Source organism: Hemitrygon akajei, chromosome 12 (assembly GCF_048418815.1).
Source record: "Hemitrygon akajei chromosome 12, sHemAka1.3, whole genome shotgun sequence".
NCBI classification, from domain to species: domain Eukaryota; kingdom Metazoa; phylum Chordata; class Chondrichthyes; order Myliobatiformes; family Dasyatidae; genus Hemitrygon; species Hemitrygon akajei.
Genome location: NC_133135.1, coordinates 63,196,290 through 63,221,001, shown reverse-complemented (window position 1 = coordinate 63,221,001; position 24,712 = coordinate 63,196,290). Strand labels below are relative to the sequence as shown.

Here is a 24,712-nt window from a genome sequence, read left to right as displayed (position 1 = left end):
TGTTATGATATTCCTGAAGAAAAGGTAGAAAAGGATGAAAATATAGATGGGTGTGTTAGTAAATTTGCAGATGACACCAAGATTGGCGGAGCTGTGGATAGTGTAGAAGACTGGTAAATAATACAGATCAATTGTAGATATGGGCTAAGAAATGGCAGATGGAGATTAACTCAGATAAATGTGGTGTGTTGCTCTTCAGTAGGGCAAATACAAGGAGACAGTACACTGTTAGGGCAAGATCCTTAACAGTGTTGCTGAGCAGAGAGATCTTGGGATCCAAGTTCATATCTTTTTGAAAGTAGCTATACGGGTCGATAAGGTAGTTCGGAATGCTTATGGAATACTTGCTTTCAGTAGTCGAGGCAATGAATTCAAATGTTAAGAGGTTGTGTTGCAACTTCTGGTTAGGCCACATCTGGAGTATTGCATACAGTTCTGGTCACCCCACTATAGGAAGGATGTTGAGGCTTTGGAAAGGGTCCAGAGGAGATTTACCAGGATGCTCCCTGGTTTAGAGAGCATGTGCCATCACGAGAGGCTGGATAAACTTGGGTTGTTTTCTCCGGAGTGTCAGACGCTGAAGGGAGGTCTGGTAGAGGTTTACAATATTATGAAAGGCATAGATAAAGTGAACAGAGAGTATACGTTTTCCAAGGTTGGAATACCTACCAGAGGGCATCCATTGAAGGTGAGAGGGGGTAAGTTCAAGGGGGATGTGAGGGGTAAGTTTTTTACTCAGATGCCTGGAATGTGCTGCCTGGTATGGTGGTAGAGGCAAATACATTAAGAGGCTTTTCAGAGATGTTTCACTAGGCTCGTGGATGTAAGGAAGATAAAGGGATATGGACATGTGTAGGTAGGAGGGATTGGTGTTTGGGTGTTTTTGATTTGCTTTTTTGGCTGGGTCAACACAACATTGTGGGCCGAATAGCCTTTTCTTGTGCTATACTGTTCTGTGTTTTATAAAACATGGTCTTCCACTTGATAGTGATGAAAGTAAAAATCTGCATATTTCCCAAGGTCCATTCATGATTTTTTTAAAGTTGATGTCATTTAGTTCATTTCACTGTAAAATCAAAGGAACAGGTCACTCTTGGTTGTAAGGGCAAAGTGAAAGGGACTATATGGTAAAAATCCTTTCTATAAGATAAAGCGTGTGATTTTCTGTTTAAAATATATGGCACCTATTTTATTTTCAAATTGCCAATTGCACTGTGGATAAAATTACTGCAAGAATGGATGTTTTATGATATTTGACCCTTTCATGAAACTTGGGAGAAACTACCTGAGTCTTGCTTGTGGACAGTGTACAAAGGGAATTCCAGCAAAAACTGCATTCCTGTGGAAACTTCAGGAATGCTCCCTGCCATCTGATACTTCCTGACTTATCGATGAATGCTGCTGCTTAGTACTCATGACCTGTTGTTGCCCTGTCCCCTTCTGTGTCTGTCCTGTAAAATGCAAAACTATTGTATCCTATAAGAATGCCAACAATGTTAAGAGCAGAGTAATTCATAAGATTATGAACATCAGTACAGAAAAGATACCTCTGCAAATTATAGGTGTTGTAGTTGGCAATATGTATAAGTTTCAGGAAAGAATGCTTGAACTTGTAAAGGATAGAGGGCAAGCAAGATGAAGAATTGCTGATAATGTTGGGAGGTAATGGTATACATTTTCTCCTTAAAATGAGGATTGAAAGTGTGACTTAACAGCATGCATATAAAAATCCATAGCTCCCAGGATGAGTGTAAGATTTCCTTTTGCTTTTTTTTACATTTACCTCATGAGATTAAATATCTAGTTTGACTGTGCTTGAAAATTGGCTTACTGTATAGCAGACATGGGAAATAAATTTACGCTTAGCATAGCCAAGACCAAATATAATTGTGGCATTTAAGACATTTCATCGAAACAGTGCACCATAGTTGCTAATACATTTTATGAAGGGTCAGTTGTTGAGTGCTGTCAAGTCATCGTTGACTGACAGTGACCCTATGGATAGTGTAGTTGTCCATAGGGTTTTTGTGGCCAGATATGGAAGTAGATTGCCAAGCCATTCTTTGCACAGATGCTGTTGCTGCCCAGGTTGGGTCCCTGGCGAAATTCGCACTCAGGACCAACCGCCTCAAAGTCCAGAGCTGATGCCACTACACTACTGGCTGGCCCAGAATGGTCTATAGAATCCTTACTTGACATGGGGTCTGATTAGCATAATCAAGTGAATTCAAGGATTTTGAGGAGCAGAAATGTTTGTTATCCCCCATTTATATTAGGTATAGTGCAGAGTCTGTTTACACATAATTTATATGTACCATTCTTTGAAAGATCCAATAAAAAGTATACTTTTCCCAAAAGACAGATTGGCCAAGATTTTGCACCAGTAATGCTCTGCAGAATCCAATCCCCAATGGGTTGACTGAAAAATCCATAAAAGCAATGAACATAATACAACACTGTTGCTGAGAACTGTAAAATTTGGGTCAATAAATTCCATTAAATTATTGCTGTTTGTGGAAGTAGCACTAGCGCACATTTCAGAAAACTAGTAGAAGTCACCAGATACTTTCTAAAACACTGATTTTAAAGTCCTAATCGTGTATTTGGATTTATTACTGTAATCCAGTATTTAGCTTGTATCCCAATAGCAGGTTGAGTAACAACGCATTTATGATTCTCGTTGGTGAACTGTCCTTAATTGCTTGTGTGGATAATCTTTTTCTGTAAACCTTCGACACACATTTTGCTCGTATCACAAATGTTAAATGTATTATTTTAAATGGAGGTTAAAAAATGAGGTTGCACAATAGTCCTGTCATTAAAAACGTTTCTCCTTTCCATCATAATATTAACTAGAATTGTGCACCATTAACTGCACAAAAAATGAAAAAATAGTTGAAGTAATTATTTCTGGGATAATGTGCAGTTTGGAATAGTTAGCTAATCTTATAATTTTTCAATGCATTGACTAACATTACTCTTCGAAGTGAAGGACTAATTTCAGTTCTCTATCTCAGGTGTGAGTGCAATCCTATTGGTTCTGTTAACGGACAATGCGACTCCCAAAATGGGCAGTGTGAATGCCAGCCTGGTGTTGTTGGTCGGCAGTGTGATACTTGTGAACCTAATCATTTTGGATTTAGTCGGGATGGATGCAAACGTAAGTGCAAAAGTTGTTTAACAAGTTTTAGAATAAATTATCAATTATCAACTCTTTAAAGAAATGTCTTAAAATTGTTTTTCTCCTTCTATAGCCTGCGACTGTGACCCTGAAGGTTCTAAATCACGACAATGTAAGGAAGATGGAAAATGTGATTGTAAGGAAGGGTTTGTGGGTGCTCATTGTGATCAGTGTGAGGAAAATTACTTTTATAATCGCACAAGACCTGGTTGCCAGGAGTGCCCTGCCTGCTACAGACTGGTGCAAGATAAGGTAGGAATCACAGTTTTATATTTGTCATATTATTTTATGATATTGTCTTGTGAATAAAATCAGAGGTTGCCTCAATTTGTTCTTGTCTTTTCCTAACTTTCCTGCTAGATCATCAGGCATTATTTGAAAATCAGACTGAGAACTTGTATATAATCTAGGCTACGGAGCAACTTGCTTAACATTCTTTTTTCTTGGGTTTGACTCATAATGCTGTCCAGATGAAATATGCATCCCTTGGCCTATGCAAAATTGATTTTAGCTTTCATGGTTGGATTCTTTTAGTCTACACAATCTACATACAGCCTCTAAATTGATGCCCTCACTTGAAAGATTATAGAATCGATGCTGTCTGATGCTGGGACTTCCATAAACCTAAGGTGAAAGTGAAATCAAGGTTACTGAATTCCTCAGTCTAACAGTTGAATTTTGATACCAGATGGTGACTTATACCCAAATTTATTAAATGTCCCATCATGTTAAATCTACTGTGGATCCTTTCTTCCCTTAAGGCACCTATTCTAATTTACACTGTTGTGAAGTCTTAGGAACCATTATGGAACTGATATAATTTCTGGGAAAAGATCCAGCTTTGGTTAGCATTAGCACAGTGGTTATGCAAATACGAAATAGAGGTTTTTTCCCCCTACTTAGGTTAAACTAGTGAACTCACAAATTGAAGATAAACAGAAAGTGAAATAATGAATTAAATAAAACAAGCTGTTTACGTAGTAAGTATGATTGTACTGAAAATGAATTAGATGCTTTCAAATACTGAATATTATGGAAGAATCCAAGAGCACCTAAATTAGGAGCCTTGTTATCCTCAGCTCCCCAGTGCTGTTTCCCACTTGCTACCTCACACAGACTCTGTCTTTCCCCAGCACAGTGGGAGATCTGCAGCCTCACTTGTTCCACTTCAGGGAAGGTTAACAGTGAGGCATATATGTTTAGAATGCATGGTTAAAATTTAGGTGTTGTTGAGGTAACATTGTATTTAACAGAAAGCCCGTGAAAAACATAAGATTAGAATAATGCTGATAGACTTAGGAAGCATGTGTACTGTAGAAGAGTCATGGAAAGCATGAATGAGCTGAAAATCTTGTTTCTTTACTGTGATTCTGCAAGCTACAATTTGCCGCCATCATACGTTGATGTTGTTTCCTTAGTAAGTCTAAATAAATCTTTTCATAGAATTTGACACCATGAGTCAGTCTCAGAAAACTAAGGTAAAAGTTTCTGCACTTCAATGGATAGTGTGAAGACAGCCTTCACAGCCCAATAACTAGTTGTAGCAAAGGAAGGAAAGAATTGTATAAAAAACTAAACTTGCTATCATAGTGACATTCAGTTACCTGACCGCAGTTTATAATTGACGAAGAATGAGCGAGCAAGCATGTTTGAATTTGTAATAATTTTTTTGTCAGTAAATCCAGAAAAAGAGAAAACAACTGAGTTTATCTTTTTTTAAAATAGATATTTTTAAGAAGCTATTAACTTTAATCAGTAATTCAATCACAAAAGGCTGAAGTCAGCAACGTTTCCGTAAGGACAAATCTTGCCTGACAATTCTGTTGGAATTCTTTGAGGAAGTAACAGGCAGGGTAGACAGGGAAGAATCAGTAGGTGTTGTTTACTTGGATTTTCAGAAGGCCTTTGACATGATGCTGCACATGAGACTGCCAAAGAAGGTAAGAGCTCATAGTATTACAGGTGCAATACCAGCATGGCCACAGAAGATGTGTGACATCATGGCCGTAGTCCCAAGGAGACACCAAATTGCATAGAAAGAGAGTTTAAAAGTTGACACTTAATGCACACTGCGGTCCTGTGTAGACACTGGATTGGATAGAGAGAGAGAGAGTTTAAAAGAAGCAAGTGGGGGCACTTGTCACATTTTCTGCACCACAGCCCCGAAGAGACACCAGGTTACATAGAGGGAGAGACAGTTTATAAGAAATGAGCGGGGACAATCGGCATTTTTTGCACACCACAGCTCCCGAGGAGATATTGGATTGTGCATAATTAGGCACTTGGCAAAGACCAATAAAAAGAAGTTAGGTTTAAGCGGAGCACCCATTGTGTAGTAATAGAGGATGTGGTGGTTAGGGGAACAGAAAATAAGTTCAGTGGACAAGAATAGAATTCTGCAATGGTTTGTTGCCTCCCGGGTGCCAGTATCAGGGACATCTCAGACTGAATCCACAGCATTCTTAAGTGTGACAGTGAGCAGCCAGATATCATGGCCCAGGTTGGTACTAATGACATGCATAGGATAGGTGACAAGGTCCTGAAAAATGAGTTAATGAGTTAAGGGAGTTAGTTACTAAATTAAAGGACAGGACCTCCAGGGTGCTCCACATGCCAGTGAGAGCAAAGCACATGGTTCAATTTAATATCGAGAACGTATACAGTATACAACATTTTGTGAAACAAGAAACGTTAAAGAATGAATGAGAGAGACATCAGAACCCCAGATCCGCCCTTCCCCTCCAACACACAGGTAGCTGCCAAAGCACCAACCCTCCTCCTCACTCACCCCACACTTGCACCAGCAGAAGCACTGACCCCACCCCTCCCCACCATGCAAGCGATAGTCAAAACCCCCAAAGTGACCTTGACCTAGAGTCCATCAAAAACTACAGTCCATAACCCAGCACTTCAGTATCACAGACAGGCTCAAGAGGAGTCACTCTCCTGCAACAAGAGCAGAGATCAGCAACTCACTGTTCCAATGTTGCAATCTTCTGTGTCACTTCTTCGGGCCCCCTGACTTGGGGACTGGCAATCATAGAGAGAGAGAGAGAGAGGGGCAGGGATCACCCGAGTACAGAGGCCTCCTTCCGACTGCCTGCTGACTTGATGTTCCAGTCTCCCACAATGTTTCAGTTAGTGGCATCGGCGATGAACCGTGGGGGCGCTCCCTGAAGAAACACTTCCACACTGCTCATGGAGATAGCGAATCACCAGCCTGCACATTGCGGAGAACTGCAGTTTGAACTGTAAATCACAGGCACCAATAGCATCCTAACCACCTTGAAAAGAAACGAAAGATGTAAGAGAAGTGATATCAGGATTGATAACCATGCTATGTGTTAATAGGAAGATCATACAGTTTAACACTTGACCAAAGGGATGATGCAGGAGGAAGGGCTTCATGCTTTTGGATCATTGGGCTTCCTTCCAGGTGGGACCTCAACAGAAGGGACAGTTTACAGCTAAACTGGAGGGAGACTAACATGCTGTATGTGGGGGGTTTAAACTAGAGTTGCAGGGGGGTAGGAACCAGAGTGCCTCAACAAATGGTGGGGAGGTTGAGAAGAAAGATGTTGGTAAGACCACAAACAAAGTTAGTAATCAAAAGGTCGAGCATGGTGGGACTAATATTGTGATCTGCATATATTTCAGAGAAAAGCGGATGAGTATGGGGCATGGATCAGCATGTGGGATGATGACACAGCCATTAGAGAGACACAATTTTTGGAAAAGCAGGACTGGCAGCCCAATGTTTTGGGGTTTCCTTGTTTTAGATTTGATGGAGTTAGAGTGATTAAAGGGGGACAGATGGCATTACTAGCCAGGGAAAATGTCATGGAAGTGCTCCATCAGGACAGACTGGAGAGGCCTTATGAGTAGAACTGAGGAATAAGAAAGGTATGATCATATTAATAAGATTATGTTATAGACCACCCAACAGCCTGCAGGGTTTGGAGGAGTATGTTTGTAGAGAGATCGCAGACTGTTGAAAGGAACATAAGGTTGTGAAAATAAGTGATTTTAACTTCCCACATATTGACTGGGATTCCCATACTGTAAAACGACAGGATGGGAAAGTGTTTGTCAAATGTGTTCAGGAAAATTTCCTTAATCAATCAGTATGTACAATTCCCAATGAGGGAGAGTGGGATATTTAATCTGATATTAGGCAATGAGACAGGGCAGGTGACAGAAGTTTGTGTAAAGGAACACTTTGCATCTAGTGATCATAATGCCAATATTTCAAGGTAATGAGGAAGTAAGATAAGTTCGGATCTGGGGCTGAGATTCCAAGTCAAAGTAAGGCCAATTTTGATGGTATCAGAAAGGATTTGGCAAGTGTAGATTGCGGTAGGTTCCTTTCTGGCAACAGTGCTCTTGTTAGTGGGTAGGACTTCAGAAGTGAAATTTTGAGAGTACAGAGATGATATTTTCCTGTCAGAATAAAAAGCATGGATAACAGGTTTGGGGAACGTTAGTATTTGAGAGATGTTGAGGCCCTTTTGAAGAAGAAGGAGGAGGTACAGAGCAGGTATGGTCAGGCAGAAACAAATGAGGTACTTGAGTATAAGAAATGCAAATGAACATTTAAGGAAATCAGGAGGGCTAAAAGAAGACATGAGGTTGCTCTAGCAGACAAGGTGAAGGAGAATCCTAAGGGCTTCTACAGATACATTAAGAGCAAAAGAATAACAAGGGACAAAATTACTTCACTGGAAGGTTAGAGTGGTAGTCTATGCATGAAGCCAAAAGAGATGGGGGAGATCTTAAATGGATTTTTTACATCTGTATTTACTATGGAGATGGACTCAAAGTCCATAGGTAAGAGGCAATGCAGCAGCGACATCATGGACCCTGTACAGATTATGGAGGAGGAGGTGTTTATCGTCTTGATGCAAATTAGGATGGATACGTCCCCAGGGCTGACAAAGTGTTCCCTCGGACCCTATGGCAGGCTATTATAGAAAAGTTGATGAAAGCAAGGCAGTGAATGTTGTCTACGTAGATTTTAACAAAGTATTTGACAAGGTCACGAATGGGAGTTTGGTTAAGAAATTTCAATTGTTTGGCGTTTAAGATGAAGTAGTAAATTGGATTAAACATCGAATTTGCGAAGAAACCAGAAAGTGGTTGTAGATGGTTGTTTCTCTGACATAGTGCTATGCCGCACGGATCAGTGCTTTGTGTTTGTCATCTATATCAACGATCTGGATGATAATGTATTAAACTGGATCAGCAAATTTGCAGATGACACCAAGGTTGGGGGGCGTAGTAGACAGTGAGGAAGACTATCAAAGCTTGCAATGGGATCTGGACCGGCTGGAAAAATGCACTGACAAATGACAGGTTGAATTTATTGTAGTCAAGTATGAGGTGGACCAACCAGGGGAGGTCCAATTTTGGTCACATACCGCTGGGAAAGATGGAAATAGGATTGAAAGAGTGCAGAGAAATTTTACAAGGATATTGCCTGGCCTTGAGGACCTGTGGTATAGGGAAAGTTTGGATAGGTTAGAACTTTATTCCTTGGAACATAAAAGATTGAGGGGAGATTTGATAGAAGGGTATAGATAGGGTAAATACAAGCAGACTTTATCCACTGAGGTTGCATGAGGCTGCAACTAGAGGTCACAGGTTAAGGGTGAAAAGTGAAATGTTTAGGGGGATCTTCTTCACTCAGAGGGTGGTGAGAGTGGGGAACAAGCTGCTGAAACAAATGTTGGATGTGGATTCGATTTCAATATTAAAGAGAAATTTGGATAGATACATGGATGAGAGGGCTATGGTCCAGGTGCAGGTCGATGGGAGGGGCAGATTAATGGTTCAGCAAGGACTAGATGGGCCAAAGGGCAATCGATGACTCTGACTCCAAGATTGGCTGACAGGCAGGAAGTAAAGCATGAAGAATAAGGGGGCATTTTCTGGTTGGCTGCTAGTGAGTAGTGCTGTTCCACAGGAGGCTGTGTTGGATCTGCTGCTTTTCATGTTACATGTCAATGATCTGGAAGACTGAATTGATAGCTTTGTGGACGATACAAAGGTAGCAGTGTTAAGGAAGGCAGGAGTCTGCAGAAAGATTAGGAGAATGGACAAAGAAGTGGGAGACAAAATACAGTTTGGGAAATGTATGGTCATGCAGTTTGGTAAAAGGAATAAAAGTGTATACAGCTTTTTAAATGGGAGGCAAATTTAGAAATTGGAAATGCAAAGGAACTTGAGCGTTCTCATGCAGGGTTCACTAAAGGTTAACTTGTAGCTTGAGTTGCTGTTAAGGAAGGCAAACACAGTCATAGAGTCATTGAGAAGTACAACACGGAACCAGGCCCTTCGGCTCATCTAGTCCGTGCCAAACCCACTTAAACTGTCTACTCCCATTGATCTGCTCCGTGACCATTGCCCTCTACATCCCTGCTATCAATGTATGTATCCAAACGTCTCTTAAATGCTGAAATCAAGCTCGCATGCACCACTTGTGCTGGCAGCTCGTTCCACTCTCATGACCCTCTGAGTGAAGAAGTTTCCCTTCATGTTTCCCTGAATCTTCTCACCTTTCACCCTTAAGAAATGACCTCTGGTTGTCGTCCCACCTAAATTCAGTGGAAAGAGCCTGCTTGCATTTACCCTATGTATACCCTTCATAATTTAGTATACTTCTATCACATCTCCTCTCAGTGTTCTACGTTCTAAAAAATATAGTCCTAACCTTTGTAATCTTTCCTTATAACTCAGGCCCTCCAGACCTGGCAACATGCTTGTGAATTTTCTCTGTACTCTTTCAACCTTGTTTACATCTTTCCTGTAGGTGGGTGACCAAAACTACATATGATACTCCAAGCGAGGCTTCACCAGCGTCTTGTATAACATCCCACCTTCTGTACTTTATACATAGATTTCTGAAGGCCAAGGTGCCAAAACCTTATTTTCTGACCCTATGTCCTGTGACTCCACTTCAAGTGAATTATGGGGCTGTATTCCCAGATCCCTTTGTTGGACCATGCTCCTCAGTGCCCTACTATTCACTGTGTAGAACCAGCCCTGTTTCTATAGAAGTGCAAGACCTCGCACGTGTCTGCATTAAATTCCATCTGCCTTTTTTTCAGCTGATGCAGATCCCTCTGCAAGCCATGATAGCTTTCCTCACTGTCCATTACACCCCCTGTCTTGGTGTCATCCGCAAATTTGCTGATCTCGTTAGCCACATTATCATCCAGATCATTAATATAGATGACAAACAGCAAAGGACCTGGCAGCATATCAGTATTCCCAGGGTTCCAGTCAATGAGGCAACCCTCTACTACCACTCTCTGCTTCTCCCACAAAGCCAATTTCTAATCCAATTTACCTCATACTAAATGCCACGTTTATTTCAACTGGACTAGAATGTAAAAGCAAAGATGTATTGCTGAGGCTTCATAAGGAGGTGGTCAGAACAAATTTGAAGTATTGAGAGCTGTTCTGGGCCTCATATCTAAGAAAGGGTGTGCTGGCATTGCAAAGGCCTGTATGAGGTTTATGAGAATGATTCTGGGATGATGAGTGCTTGATGGCTCTGGGCCTGTATTCACAGAAGTTTAGGAGAATGAGGGGGATCTCAAATGTTAAAAGGCCTAGATAGAGTGGACATGGAGTTGAGGACCAGAGACGACGGGCTCAGTGTAGAGGGAGGTGTCGGAAAAACAGATGAGGTGGAATTTCTTTAGCCAGAGGATGGTGAATCTGTAGAATTTGTTACCACAGATGGCTGTGGAGGTTAAGTCATTAGTATATTTAAAGCAAAGGTAGATCGGCTCTTGATTAACAAGGCCATCAAAGATTATGGGGCGAGAAAGCAGGAGGAAGTGAATTAAATGGAAGATAAGTCAGTCATGATCAAATAGCAGAGCAGAATTAATGTGCCGAAGAGTCTAATTCTGCTCCTATATCTTATGGTCTTGTGACTCGTTGAGAGATCACAGTTAGTTAGGATCGTAAATAACATCTCCTCCTTGCTGACAGTCAACACTGGCGCACCTCAAATGTATGGACTTAGCCCACTGCTCTACGCTGTCCACGCACATCTCATAAACGCCATATATAAATTTGCCAATGACACAGCTATCGTGCAGAATTTCAGATGCTGATGAGGAGGCGTACAGGAGTGAGATCGATCTGGTTGAGTGGTGTTGCAACAACAACCTTGCACTCAATGTTACCTGGATTCAGCACCTAAGTTACAGAGAAAGGTTGAACAAGTTAGGTCTCTATTCTTTGGAGCGTAGAAGGTTGAGGGGGGACTTGATGGAGAAATTTAAAATTATGAGCGGGATAGATAGAGTTGACGTGGATAGGCTTTTTCCATTAAGAGTAGGGGAGATTCAAACAAGAGGACATGTGTTGAGAGTTAGGGGGCAAAAGTTTAGGGGTAACACTCAGAGAGTGGTAGCTGTGTGGGACGAACTTCCAGTAGAAGTGGTAGAGGCAGGTTCGAAATTGTCATTTTAAGTAAAATTGGATAGGTATATGGACAGGAAAGGAATGGAGGGTTATGGGCTGAGTGCGGGTCTGTGGGACTAGGTGAGAGTAAGCCTTCGGCACGGACTGAAAGGGCCAAGATGGCCTGTTTCCATGCTGTAATTGTTATATGGTTATATAGTTAGTAAGACCAAGGAATTGATTGTGGACTTCAGGAAGGGGAAGCCGAGGGAAAGACACACCTGTCCTCATTGAGGGATCAGTAGTGGAAAGAGTGAGCAGTTTCAAATTCCTGGGTGTCAGCATCTTTGAAGATTTATCCTGGGCTCAACATTTTGATACAATTACAAAGAAGGCATGACAAGGGATATATTTCATCTGGCGTTTGAGGTGACTTGGTATGTCACCAAAGACACGCAGGTTTTCACAGATGTACTGTGGAGATTATTCTATCTGGTATTGAGGAGCCTTTGTACAGGATCAGAAAAAGTTGCAGACTTAACCAGCTTCATCACTAGCCTCCCCGGCATCCAGGACACTTTCAAAAAGGTGGCATCCATCATTCTGGACCCCCATCATCCAGATGTGCCCTCTTCTTATTGCAATTATGAAAGAGGTGGTACAGGAACCTAAAGACACATCACTCAATGTTTCAGGAACAGCTTCTCCTCCTCTGCCATCAGATTTTTTGCTAGATTTTTCTTTTTTTTTTGCTCTATTTTTGTACTACTTAATTAATTTATAAATAAATAAATATATATATACTATCCTGCTGCAGCGAAGCAACAGATTTCACAACATATATGCCAAATACATTCAACCTGATGCTCATTATGGCAACTTTTTTTTTAGCTATGTACTTATTTTCGTGCAGCAGGATTTATCAGGTTTGACCTAAGGTGACAGTGTTTTAGCTAACACACACACAATGCTGGAGGAACTCAACAGGTCAGTCAGCATCTATGGAAATGAATAAATCATTGATTTTTGAGGCCGAGACCCTTCTTAAGGAGGGCCTAAGACGTTGACTGTTTATTCATTTCTGTAGATGCTGCCTGACCTGCTGAGATCCTCCAGCATTGTGTGTGTGTGTGTTGCTTTGGATTTCCACCATCTGCAGACTTCCTAATGTTTCCTCATGTTTACAAAGTTTTAGGCTTTGTTTTGCTTTGATTGGCTGAGTAATTGTATTTCATTTCCATGATATGATCAGGTAAATGAACATAGACAGAAACTTAAGGACTTGGAAGATCTAATTGCAAACCTTGGGACAAGCCAGGACACAGTGAGTGACAAGGCCTTTGAAGAGAGATTGAAGGAAGCTGAAAGAACCATTATGGACTTATTGCGGGATGCTGAAAACATGAGAGGTATGTGTTTTATCTAACATCTTGATATTAATAGCATAATTACAAACTTCAATAAAGTTTATAAAACTTGATTATTGCAATTAATTATGTGAAATTTGCCCCTATTATTCCCTTAATAAATTAGAAACTGATCTCCCTCTTGCCGTAAGTAATTTAGTTGTAGTCACCATCTAAGAAATCTTAAATATCTAATTGCTCATGATAAATACAGAAATGGCACATATGGATTATTGAATTATAAATGGGGAGATAGTATTTTGCGAAGATCTGGGGCATGTGGAGATCACATCCTCAGACACACTTGCATCACGTTAGCTAAGGAGATGCTTTATTCTGACCTCTATATATTCCCATTGATTATTGATATTGCCTTCATAAAAAGGACCATCACTCTGCAAAATATTTTTAGGCTATCTTCAACAGGGTGAGGTATTTATTAATCTGAATCACAACAGAGAAGGAGAGTAAAATATTCAAGATGGTATGATAAAAAGGGAAACAGTTAATCATAAATGAATTTCATGATTGCTTAAAAGTGATGGATCTGTTTAGAATGCCAGAAATTCTTGTTAAGCATGAATTTTCTGTGGGAAAGCTGAAATTTTTCAACAGCAAAAATATTTTATTGGACTGCAGAAATTTCAGGCAGATTTAAAGCAGTAAAATTATTTATTGAATGCCATTTGTAACAGCATTATTGAGACTTGCATTGCAGCTTGTTTAATGTTTGACCTTTGTCAATTTGACAGGCCATCCATGATGTATTATTTGTGAGAATCAGTCTGTATTTTTGTTTTCCTTGCTCAGCTAGGAAAGATTTGTGGTTTACCTCTGAACAAATTACTTTACATTTATCTGCATTGAATCTCCATAGTGTATGGTACATTTTTTTTAATGCCCTATTTAATATTTGTTCAGACAAAGCAGAATTACACACATTGCAAAATTTTACCCAAATAATTTCATGGAATTTTTTGACAGATGTTGACAAAAGTCTGATGGACCGCTTGGCTGAAATTAATAACACACTATCTACTCAGTGGGGACGCCTGCAAAATATACAGGATACAGTAAATAATACTGAAGTCTTGGCTGAGCAATCCAATAGGCGTATACAAGATGCAGAGAAAGTGATTTCAAATGCACGAAAGGAGCTTGAAAAGGCTAAGAGAGCCATAGCAAATGTGGTAGGTATTTATGTGCAAATAACTTTGAATAACACTGAAGCAAAGGGCAAGTTCATAAATGGGCAATTCTTGCTTCGTCTTAATACTTAGATAAACACTTTATAAGCTAAGCTTTAAAATTTTATTCTGATGCCTGCATATTTAATATCAAGTCAAAGCAGGCATTTACATTTACATTACTTTTTTCCTATGCTTCCACTTTCTTTTCAGGCTGTTCACAATATTAGCCAGTTAAATGTTTTCAGCAGCATTCTTTGTGAGTGGAAGTGTCTGTCAGATGGCTGATCTTGGTTGGATATTCATAAACCATATGTGAGATGTCATGAATGATTAATTTTATTATTCTAGCCCATAAACATGTAGCATATGATGCATTGTACTGATTTCTGATTGGATTGATATGAGATGTATCTTGCCTAATTATTCCATATGTCATTTGATTATACAAGTAACATCCAAGTGATAGACATGATTATTTTTGCCAGTAGTGATGTGTTTTTCCATTCTGAAAAATCTGTGTATCTATTTTGGGTATTCATTAGATGAACTGATTTGGATTTTGATTGAAGCATTTCAGAAACAAAATTAATTTTCTGCTTGAGTTCTCCATTCTTTACCACGAATGTGCTTTCAAACGAAGTTGCATAGCCATTGACTTGTCCTTTCATCTGTTTTTCCTCTCCTCAATGCACTGTCAGGGCAGCTAGAGAATGACAGCTGAAGGTACTGATATAAACTTTGTGCACAAACTCTTAATTTTCCATTTAGTAGAAGTGTTCCTCTGAATTCTCTTAAATATATAACCATTCATTTAAAAGGTTGTTACCAACAGAGTGCAAAACTATGACAATTTGCAAAGAAACAATGAACATAGGTTGCAGTGTTACCAACTGGCAGTTGGATAACATCTTGGAAAGCCAATGGCATTACTGAAACAGCTGCTTAGGATGCCAGCCCTGTAGGCACGGCACATTGAGAGTGGGGCTTCAACAACAAACTCCATTATATAACAATGTCCTGGAAACAGAATAGGTACCACAGGCAAAACCATCCCTGTGATGGTACTAAACAAGAGAAAAAAGTCAAGTATAACAATAATGTTGGAAATTAACAGATACTCATACTCAAGAACTGGCCATTAAAATGCAAAATTCTAGACTGTTAAGAAAAAGGCAGTAAGGCTATTGTTTTTCCAGAGAACTAGTTGGTTCCACTTTACTCTCTGAAAGAAAATATTACATACATCCTCTACCTTCAAAAACTATCATCCTTTTGCACTGTCAGTTTTATCTGAGAATTCACTAAGCTTACATTGTTGTTGCAATACACAAAAAAAATGTGATTCCTGGGAGGGGAGTTGGGACATGAATAGTAATTCAACGAGTCTTGCTGTTTGCCCAGGCTGGTTGTTGGTGCCCTGGATCCCAAGGACAGTCAGTCAGAGGAAATTGTCTTCTTGTGTTGAGTCGTCAGTCACAGCGTTTCTCTTTGCTTCTCCAAGCTACAACTGTGCTTCATGATAAACTAGTTTCTGATATTGCTGGCAGTTCCATTGAAGGAATTGTGGCTTTCCCAACCCCAAGACCTTTGTCAATATTGTTTGGGAAAATGGGCACTCTGAATTGATGTCAAATGGGACAGCCAACATCTTTCAGGCAGGTGAGGTTCCAATCAATTTGGGACCAGTGACAACTCACTAACATCTGATCCAGTCAACTCTGCAGCCTATGTTTATGTGGAAGTAAGATTGTCTTTTTATTCTTTTTATAGAGAGAATAGATTGGGTACTCCATGTGACGTGGATGCTCCTGGCCTAATCTATGATGATAGCAACTTCTTGTATGTCTCTGGGTTAAAGTAAAAAATCTTTATTGTATTAAAGTTGCCAAAGAGGAGTTAAGTATTTTAAAGGCATTGCTTGATGTGCAGCGAATACTCCTGGATGGTAAATTGATTATTCTTCTTATTCTGTAGTCAGCAACAATGCCAGATTCCAGTGCTGATCCAAATAATATGACACTCCTAGCAGAAGAAGCTCGTAATCTTGCAGAAAGGTAAACATTTCTTAAATGATCTTTCAGTGACTCACTTTTAGAGACTGGATTTTCATGTTTATCAGGTTTGAGAATTCCAACCATTTCATGTACAAGTCAAGCCTCTTTACCAATGACAGATTGGACTCCAGCCCACATCAGTTCCTTCTCAAAGACTCCAGATGGCTGATTGTTATTTCTTAACTATCAAGAAGCTCTGATTTAACTGTTAAATGTATTCTGGCTCTTTTGATTAAAAAGTGAAATGTTGGCCACATTGTCAACACTTACTATCTTGCCAATCCTGTAAAGATGTATTTCCAGAACTGTTGAAATTATCTGTGAATGCAGTTAATTTTCTGTCGGTTGCCATATAATTGTTTTCCTCCTTTGACTATTTATGTGTTTCACACAGGCCATTTGTCAGGCCAAATAGTTCAAATGTAGCCTGTTTTTTATCAAGAATAATTTCCAGCTGTATCTGTGTTATAGTTGCAAGATTTTGCATTTGCATCGTTGTGCCCCACACCTTTCAACCGCTTCCACACACATAACCTCTAGTGACTCTTAATTAGCTGGGGTAATTGAGGGGAGCACCTCCAAACGATGTGCAGAACACATTAAAAGACATCAAATATGCTGCTGAGTACTTTGTGCAATTCAACTTGAGGCAATACTGATAGCTGCTGAACCAGTCTCTGAGCAACTACTGCCTGAAGAGTGACAGTCTGCCCTGAAATTCCAGTTGGTGTTATCATCATCTGCCCCAAGAAGCCCCAGATATTTTTGTGGCAGTGCACTGTGGCAGTCAGGTGCATGTCACGCAGGGTGATCAGAGTTGGCTTCGGGGGCAGTAGTACATGTTTTTGACGAAGTCAAGTTAATTGCAAAATCATTCAATTAACCATTGTTAAGCAATTAGGAGTTGACTGTATTTGTTAATTTACTACTAACCCATATTATATAATTGGAGATTAAAGTAGCAATTTACATTATTATATAATTTTGTCTATATTTCTGTTCGTGATATAGAACTTGCACTTTTTAATCATGCATCGCTGTGAAACTTGCCTAATCAATGCATATATAAAATAGATGCCAAGAGTTTACTGCCTTTGTTTGAAGTTTACTTCAGTAGAATGAGAAAGTCACTGATTATCTGTGTGTGCATTTTAAGAAGGGAGAAGGGGGAGGCTTTTACTAATTATTAAAATACTTCTGAGGCTTGAATTACCTAAGCTTATTTTACTGAAGCTAATCAAGCAAAGTAAAGCCAATGTTTAGCCCATGATCCAGTTACATCAAGAATAGACTTGGAAACATCACAAGGTTTAAACAGAAAATACATCAGCACACAGAAAACACCCCATACTATTGGAAACTGGAGATTTCAGTGACTCACTCATTGTGCTTTGTAGCTATTAAAGTTAACACTGTTAATTAAGAACTTCAGAATCCCTGTTGAGAAAGAACATCTGCTCAACAAAGTTGCACTTGTGAATACCTATCAGTTTATAAGTTGAGAGCATGAAATCCTTCAACTATAAAAGCGCTTTTATGGTCAGCGCAAGGTATATTTTAAGATTCCAAATAATGTTTCTGATATTGCTCATCTTCCCAAATATGACTGAAGAATGAAATAGTTGAATGTGACTGGAGAGCTAACACAGTCATTAATGTGAGCTTTCTGTGAGTTAGGAAGCAGAATAAGGTTTGTTAATATAAACATTCTTCAATTCCTGTAGGCACAAGAATGAAGCAGACGAAATTGAACAGATTGCCAAGAATGCTAATGACACTTCAACCAAAGCCTATGAACTGCTACGCAAAACTCTTGCAGAAGAAGTTACAATCACCAATAGAATTGATAATTTAAATAAAAAGTAAGTTGGTAACACAAAATCTACTTCTGATCTGTTGAGAAGGATAAATTTAAGAATTCATTTGGCTATTTGTAGTATTTATTGGTCAAGACCTTATTGTTCAATAAATAACATACACGTAATATTTACTGTGGAGAGAAGTTACTATCAAATGCAAATTCTGCAGGGAAGTGAGGGGCTGAAGGAGGATGTGATTTATACTACCAAATGTTGTTGGAGAAGATTATGAAGGACAGGATTTGTGTTCATTTGGAAAGACATGGAGTGAATTGGCATTATTTTGTACATGGGCGATCATGTCTCACAAATCTGATTGAATTTGAAGAGATAGCTAAAGAAATCAATGAAGGCAGAGTGATAAGGATGGACTTCAGTAAGGATGTTGACAAACTTCCATACAGAACATTGGTCCTAAATGCCATGGTACAAGGGATCAGAGTCATGTTGGCAAACTGGATCCAAAAGACTTAGTGTAGTGGTGGATGGATTTTTCTCTGACTGAAAGTCTGTTACAAGTGATATACAGCAGAGATCGGTGCTGAGATCATTTTTGTTTGTAATATATATACAAACAAATATATATAAAGGCTTGGATAAGAATATAGGTGGTCTGATTAATAAGAAATTGGCGGAGTCAGAGATAGCAAAATACAGCAGAGCATAGATCTGGTGGAAAGTTGGATGGAGAAAGGGAGAGGGAATTAAATTCAGACTGGTATGGGAAGTCAAATTCTGCTAGGATGTATCAAGTCTGTAGAAGCGATGATGTACGGAGACACCTTGGTGTCTTAGTCCTTAGTTCAGTGAATATGTGAGTTACCGGTGGATCAGGTAGCGAAGAACGCATTTAGTATGCTTGTCTCCATTGTGTAAGGGATTGAATATAGGGATTGGGATGTCATGTTGCAGTTGTTCAAAATGTTGTTTAGACCACATTTGGAGTATGCAGCCACCACACTGGATGACACACTACAGTGAGGGTGTGGCAGCAATAGAGGGAATGCAGATGTGATTCAACAGGGCATGGTCTGGCATGGACTACAGTTTTCAAGAGAGATTAGACAGGCTTGATTTATCCTCACTTCAAGGGGGAAGACTGGGGAATAACCTTACGAAGTTTTATCCTCAGCCAAAGTCCTTTTTCCCAGGGCAGTAGAGTGTAGAACTAGAACCCTGATTTAAAGAAGATCTGAGGGGTAAGTTCTTTCCACATCAAGGATGGTATTTATCTGAAATTAAGCTGTCAGGTAGTATAGGCAGATGTATTAAAACATGTGAAGGCACTTGGCTAGGTATTTGGATAGGAAAAGTCTAGAGGAATGCAGGCAAATGGCCTAACTGTAGCTAGGCATGATAATCAGCATGGATGAGGAGGGGCACAGAGTCTGCTTCTGTGCGTATCATTCTATTCTTCATAGTTTGATAACAGATTAGAACTCTTTAATTATTGGAATGCTTTCTACATGAGATAATTGATCCTCTGGCAAGTCTTGGGAGGCATATTTCAAAATTCAAGGTAAATTTATTACCAAAGTACCGGTATATTATTGTCATCTTGTGCAACTCTGAGGTTTGTTTTCTTCTGGCATACACAGTAAATCCAAGCAACACAATAGAGTCAATGAAAGACCATCCCTAACAGGACAGTCAAACAATCTATGTGCAAAAGATAACAAATAGTGCAAATACAAAAGAAAAAAATAGTAATAATTAATAAATAAGAAATAAATATTGTTAACAGGAGATGAAGAATCCTTGAAAGTGAGTCCATAGGTTGTGGGAACAGTAGAGTGATGGGGCAAGTGAAGATGAGTAAAGTTATCCTCCTCTTTTTCAAGAGTTTGATGGTTGAAGGGTAATAACTGTTCCTGAACCTGGTGCTGTGGGTCCTGATGCTCATGTACCACCTTCCTGGTGGCAGCAAAGAGAAGAGAGCATGGCCTGGGTGATGGGGGCTCTTAATGATGGATGCTGCTTTCCTGCGACAGTGTTTTGTGTAGATGAGTATAATGGTGGGAGGGCTTTACCTGTGATGTACTGGGCTGTATCCACTACTTGTAGATTTTACATTCAAGGGTACTGGTGTTTCCATGCCAGGCCGTGATGCAACCAGTTAATATTTTCTCCACCACACATCTATAAGAAGCTTGTCAAATTTTAGATGTCACGCCAAATCTACACAAACCTCTAAGGAAGTAGAGGTGCTGCTATGCTTTCTCTGTAATGGCACTTGCGTGCTGGACCCATGATAGATCTTCTGAAATGATAACACCAAAGGATTTAAATTTGCTGATCCTCTCCAGCTCAGATTTCCCAATGAGGACTGGCTCATGGACCTCTGGTTTCCTCCTCCTGAAGTCAATAATCATCGCTTTGTTCTTGCTGACATTGAGTGAGAGGTTGTTGTGGCACCACTCAGCCAGATTTTCAGTCTCAGTCCTAAGTGCTGATTCATCTCAGTTTGGCTAACAGTGGTGTCATCAACAAACTTAAGTATGTTATTGGAGCTGTACTTGGCCTCATGGAGATTGTGGAGGAGATGTTGTTGCCATTCTGAACTGACTGGGATCTGCAAGTGAGGAAATCAAGGATCCAATTGAGCAAAGATGATTTATAGCCATGATCATGAAGCTTATTGATTAGTTTTGAGGCGATGACAGTATTGAATGCCAAGCTGTAGTCGATAAAGAACATCCTGATGTATGCATCTTTGCTGTCCAGATGTTCCAGGGTTGATTGAGGAGTCAATGAAACGGCATCTGCTGTGGACCTGTTGTGGCAGTAGGCAAATTGGAGTGGATCCAAGTCGCTTCTCAGCCAGGAGTTGATGTGTTTAATCACCAACCTCTCAAAGCACTTCATCACAGTGGATGTAAGTGCTACTGAATGATAGTCATTGAGTCAGGTCACTACATTCTTCTTGGGCACCGGTATAATTGAAGCCTGCTTGAAGCAGGTGGGTACCTCAGACTGCTGAAGCAAGAGGCTTAAGATATTGGTGAACCCTCCAGCCAGTTGGTCAGCACAGGCCTTTAGTGTTCGGTCAGGTACCTCATCTAGGCCGAATGCTTTTCACGGGTTCACGCTCTTGAAGGATGCTCTCAAGTCAGCCTCAGAGACTGAAATCACAGAGTCATCAGGGGCTGTGAGAGTTCATGAAGGTTCCTCCATGTTTTGATGGGCAAAGTGAGTATCATCTGGGAGCGATGCCTGCAAGATATTTTAAACAAAATGAGTTTGTTTGTAAAACATTAGAAATGAGCTCTACTTGTGTCTCACCTGCTTTAGCCAGAGGGTTGTGAATCTGTGGAATTCATTGCCACAGATGGCTAAGGAGGCTAAGTCATTGGGTATATTTAAAGTGGACACTGATAGGTTCTAGATTACTAAGGGCATCAAACGTTACTTGGAGAAGGCAGGCGAATGGGGTTGAGAGGGATAATCTGCCATAGTGGAATAGCAGAGCAAACGCAATGGCTTGAATGGCCAATTCTGCTCCTGTTTCTTATGGTCTAAATCAAGAATTTCCGTTCGAAAAACTAAAGAACATAATTGCATGTATCTGAAGTAATATTAATTTATTACAATTAAATCTTAAAATTATAAAAAGATAATGCATCGTTTCAGGGAATTAAAGAAAATGCACATCGTCACAACTGTCAATTAGAAATAAAATATGGATGGTGGAGAAATGGATATTGGAAGGAATATATTGACTAGTGGATGTGTGGGACTGTCCTTAATATAATTTTAAAACAAATTTTGCTCCTTAATACAGTTTTTAAAACAAAATAGTTGAAAGTAGATGTGTTCCAGTTAGGCTTGTGTATTGGTAACAGGTTATTTATTAATAAAGCCTTATAAAGTAAGCATCTTATTACTTGGGATGTCAGAGTGCATCGTATGATGTTAATACTTTTCCATACTATTTCAATTAGGTATGATGCAGCTAAAAATATGTCCCGAGAGCTTGAAAAACAAGCTGATAAAGTACACAGTGAGGCAACAGAAGCTGGTAATAGAGCTTTACAGATTTATGCCAATCTGACAAGCTTGCCTAAAGTGGATACTAAAGCCTTGGAGGTATGTAGGTTTTTCACCAGCAATAATATATTTGTTTAGATTTAACTACCGTGGGCTGCAAATCAGCATTAGTCAGTACTTCTGGTAAACAGGATTTCTTAATATAGAGCCACCTTGAAATAGCAGGGAGCACTTACAAATTGCTATATCAGTGTTTTAACCATGTTATTAGATGCTCTTAAGACAGCTGGAAAAGGGACATTTCCATAAGAGAGCGAGACTAATATTTAATTCTTAATAGCTGGCTATTTTTTACAATGTGAGAAGATAAGTGTTAAGAGATCAAATTATGGACTGTGTAAAATGTGATTTGAAGGCGAATAACTTGCCTTTTAGAATGAAGCAGAAAAGATCATAAAGAATGCGGCAGATCTGGATGCTGAAATCGACCAGAAGCTGAAGGATTATCATGATATGCGAGATGACTTGAAAGCAAAGGAAGCTGAAGTGAAGAACCTCTTGGAAAAAGGAAAAACAGAACAGCAGGTAAAACCTGGGCTCTATGTATCCAATAAAAAATGCACCCTTTCAAGGGATAGAGAAAACAAAATCTTTAGTTTCCTTTTCATTTGCTGCTCACACCTTTGCATGCAGAATCACAATTGAGAATGATATTTGAAGGAAACAATTATGTATATTTCCAAGACCCCTCACACATAGAATGTAATTTTTATCATATTTATTCTTTCCAGTAATTGTATTTTCTGTTTTGCTTTTCCCGTTTTCTAGAATATGGGGAACTGTTTAGGATATGTGGGAGAAAAGAGAATAAGGAAGGTGATGTATGGCATTGTGCCTCAATAGTCAGGAATTCAGGGCTTTGGATGTGGATCAGGCAAGAATTGATAAGTATATACCCAAAGGCCTATATATTGAGAATAAATTCTTGCTCGTTTCCCATAAAGTCAAGTGGTTTATGAAGTAAGAGCATTGTACAATATGCTATAAATAAATTTACATGTAATCTTAGGTACAGGTTGTATCCCAATAATTTGCTGTTTGAGGAAATGCTGGGTATTGAATTCTGCTGAAGGTCTCCTGAGATAAGTTATAGAAAAGATTAAATTGCATGCGGCACTGAGAAATAATAGACTGGATTGGGAATTGAATTAAATTTCATAAACAATGCAAGAAGAGTTATAGTTGGGACCTACTGATGTGTCAAGATTTCTGGAGTTACTTGCCCAGAACCTTTTGTGTTCATTGTATTAGTTTCAACAGTTTGGCCATTCTAATTGCAGGTATTAGAAATATTGTGTTCTAGGTATGGGAATGTAGATATTGCTGCTGGTCGAATAGCATTTGCTATTCATTGTCAGCAAAGTAGATGCCCTTCTCTCAAGGAGGGCTGAAAGCATACCTCATATCTCATCCATTATTTCCTATTAAAAGCTGAAAAAGGCCACAGGATAATCACCAAGTATCATTAATGTTTTGTCAGCTATGGACAAAACAAACTATAATCCTCCATAAATAAACCTATTGCAGGTTTGCTTAATGAGACTGAGGTTTTTATGCAATATGGTCTCTACATCTGGTGAAATAACATGAGTTTTTGGAGTGGGGGGAAAGGCAGGCCATTTTGAGATTTGTTAACTGAAAATGGTTAAGTGAGCTTTGGGGAAATCAGCACTTAAAAGTGTTAATTATTTCTTACACAAATCATAGAAGATTATATAGAGTAGGTCTTTTAAGATATCCAAACAATAATAATAGATCATGGGATTGTAACTATTAAATAATGTGACAAGCTGCTCAGTAATTTTTTTGTCTGGAATGTATAAATGTGAAGCAAGTATTCATTCTGAACTTTTTTCTCTACCCCAAAGACTGCTGACCAATTGCTTGCCCGTGCAGATGCTGCAAAAGCTCTGGCTGAAGAAGCTGCCAAGAAAGGAAATGCCACACTACAGGAAGCTCAGGATATTCTCAGAAACCTGCAAGGTGTGCTAAATTGTATTTGGGGTAATAAAAGTGAAGAGAATCAAAAGAAACTTGACTAGAACATGGTCAATAAACAATCTAGTCAGTTCTTTGCTTAGTGGACATTATTAAGATACTGATCTTACATACTGATCTGCGTCATCTTTATAAGGTATTGGAAACAGAAGAACTAGGGTAATGGGAACTCGAGTGCCTTTAGGGCTCCAATTTCTCTAAAAATATTTCAACATACTAGGTCAGTGAGATAAAGTTTCTAAAACCATTGTATATTATTACTACTTAGATTATGTGCAGGAATTATGCCAATTACTCAAGGTTTCAACGTGGAGAAATTAGAATGAAAATTAGAATAACCTTCTTATGCTTGAGCTTAGAATTTCAGTCGAGATTCCAGCGAAGCACCTAGACTGGCTGCATTATTGGAAGTGGCAACTTGGAGTGGGACACGAAATCAGTCGTTTGTCTATGGACGTAAGAAGGCAGCATGTCACAAATTGAAGAGGAATGGGTCTTCCCACCACTTCTCTTTCAGCCAATACCATATTCAAGAGACCTTGTTATGTGCTTCCATCTC

The 24,712-nt window shown here is 39.4% G+C and overlaps 1 protein-coding gene across 1 annotated transcript in view; it reads left to right on the top strand.

Moving 5' to 3' along the window:
- Positions 1-24,712, top strand: part of lamc1 (laminin, gamma 1) — a 243,335-nt gene that overhangs the window by 199,181 nt on the left and 19,442 nt on the right. Inside the window, exons 16-24 of the mRNA XM_073063281.1 lie at positions 3,018-3,160; positions 3,255-3,433; positions 12,852-13,008; positions 13,990-14,195; positions 16,170-16,249; positions 17,974-18,111; positions 22,050-22,194; positions 22,531-22,680; positions 24,024-24,138. Coding sequence (XP_072919382.1) covers positions 3,018-3,160; positions 3,255-3,433; positions 12,852-13,008; positions 13,990-14,195; positions 16,170-16,249; positions 17,974-18,111; positions 22,050-22,194; positions 22,531-22,680; positions 24,024-24,138 — 1,313 coding nt within the window. The remainder of the gene's footprint in view (positions 1-3,017; positions 3,161-3,254; positions 3,434-12,851; positions 13,009-13,989; positions 14,196-16,169; positions 16,250-17,973; positions 18,112-22,049; positions 22,195-22,530; positions 22,681-24,023; positions 24,139-24,712) is intronic.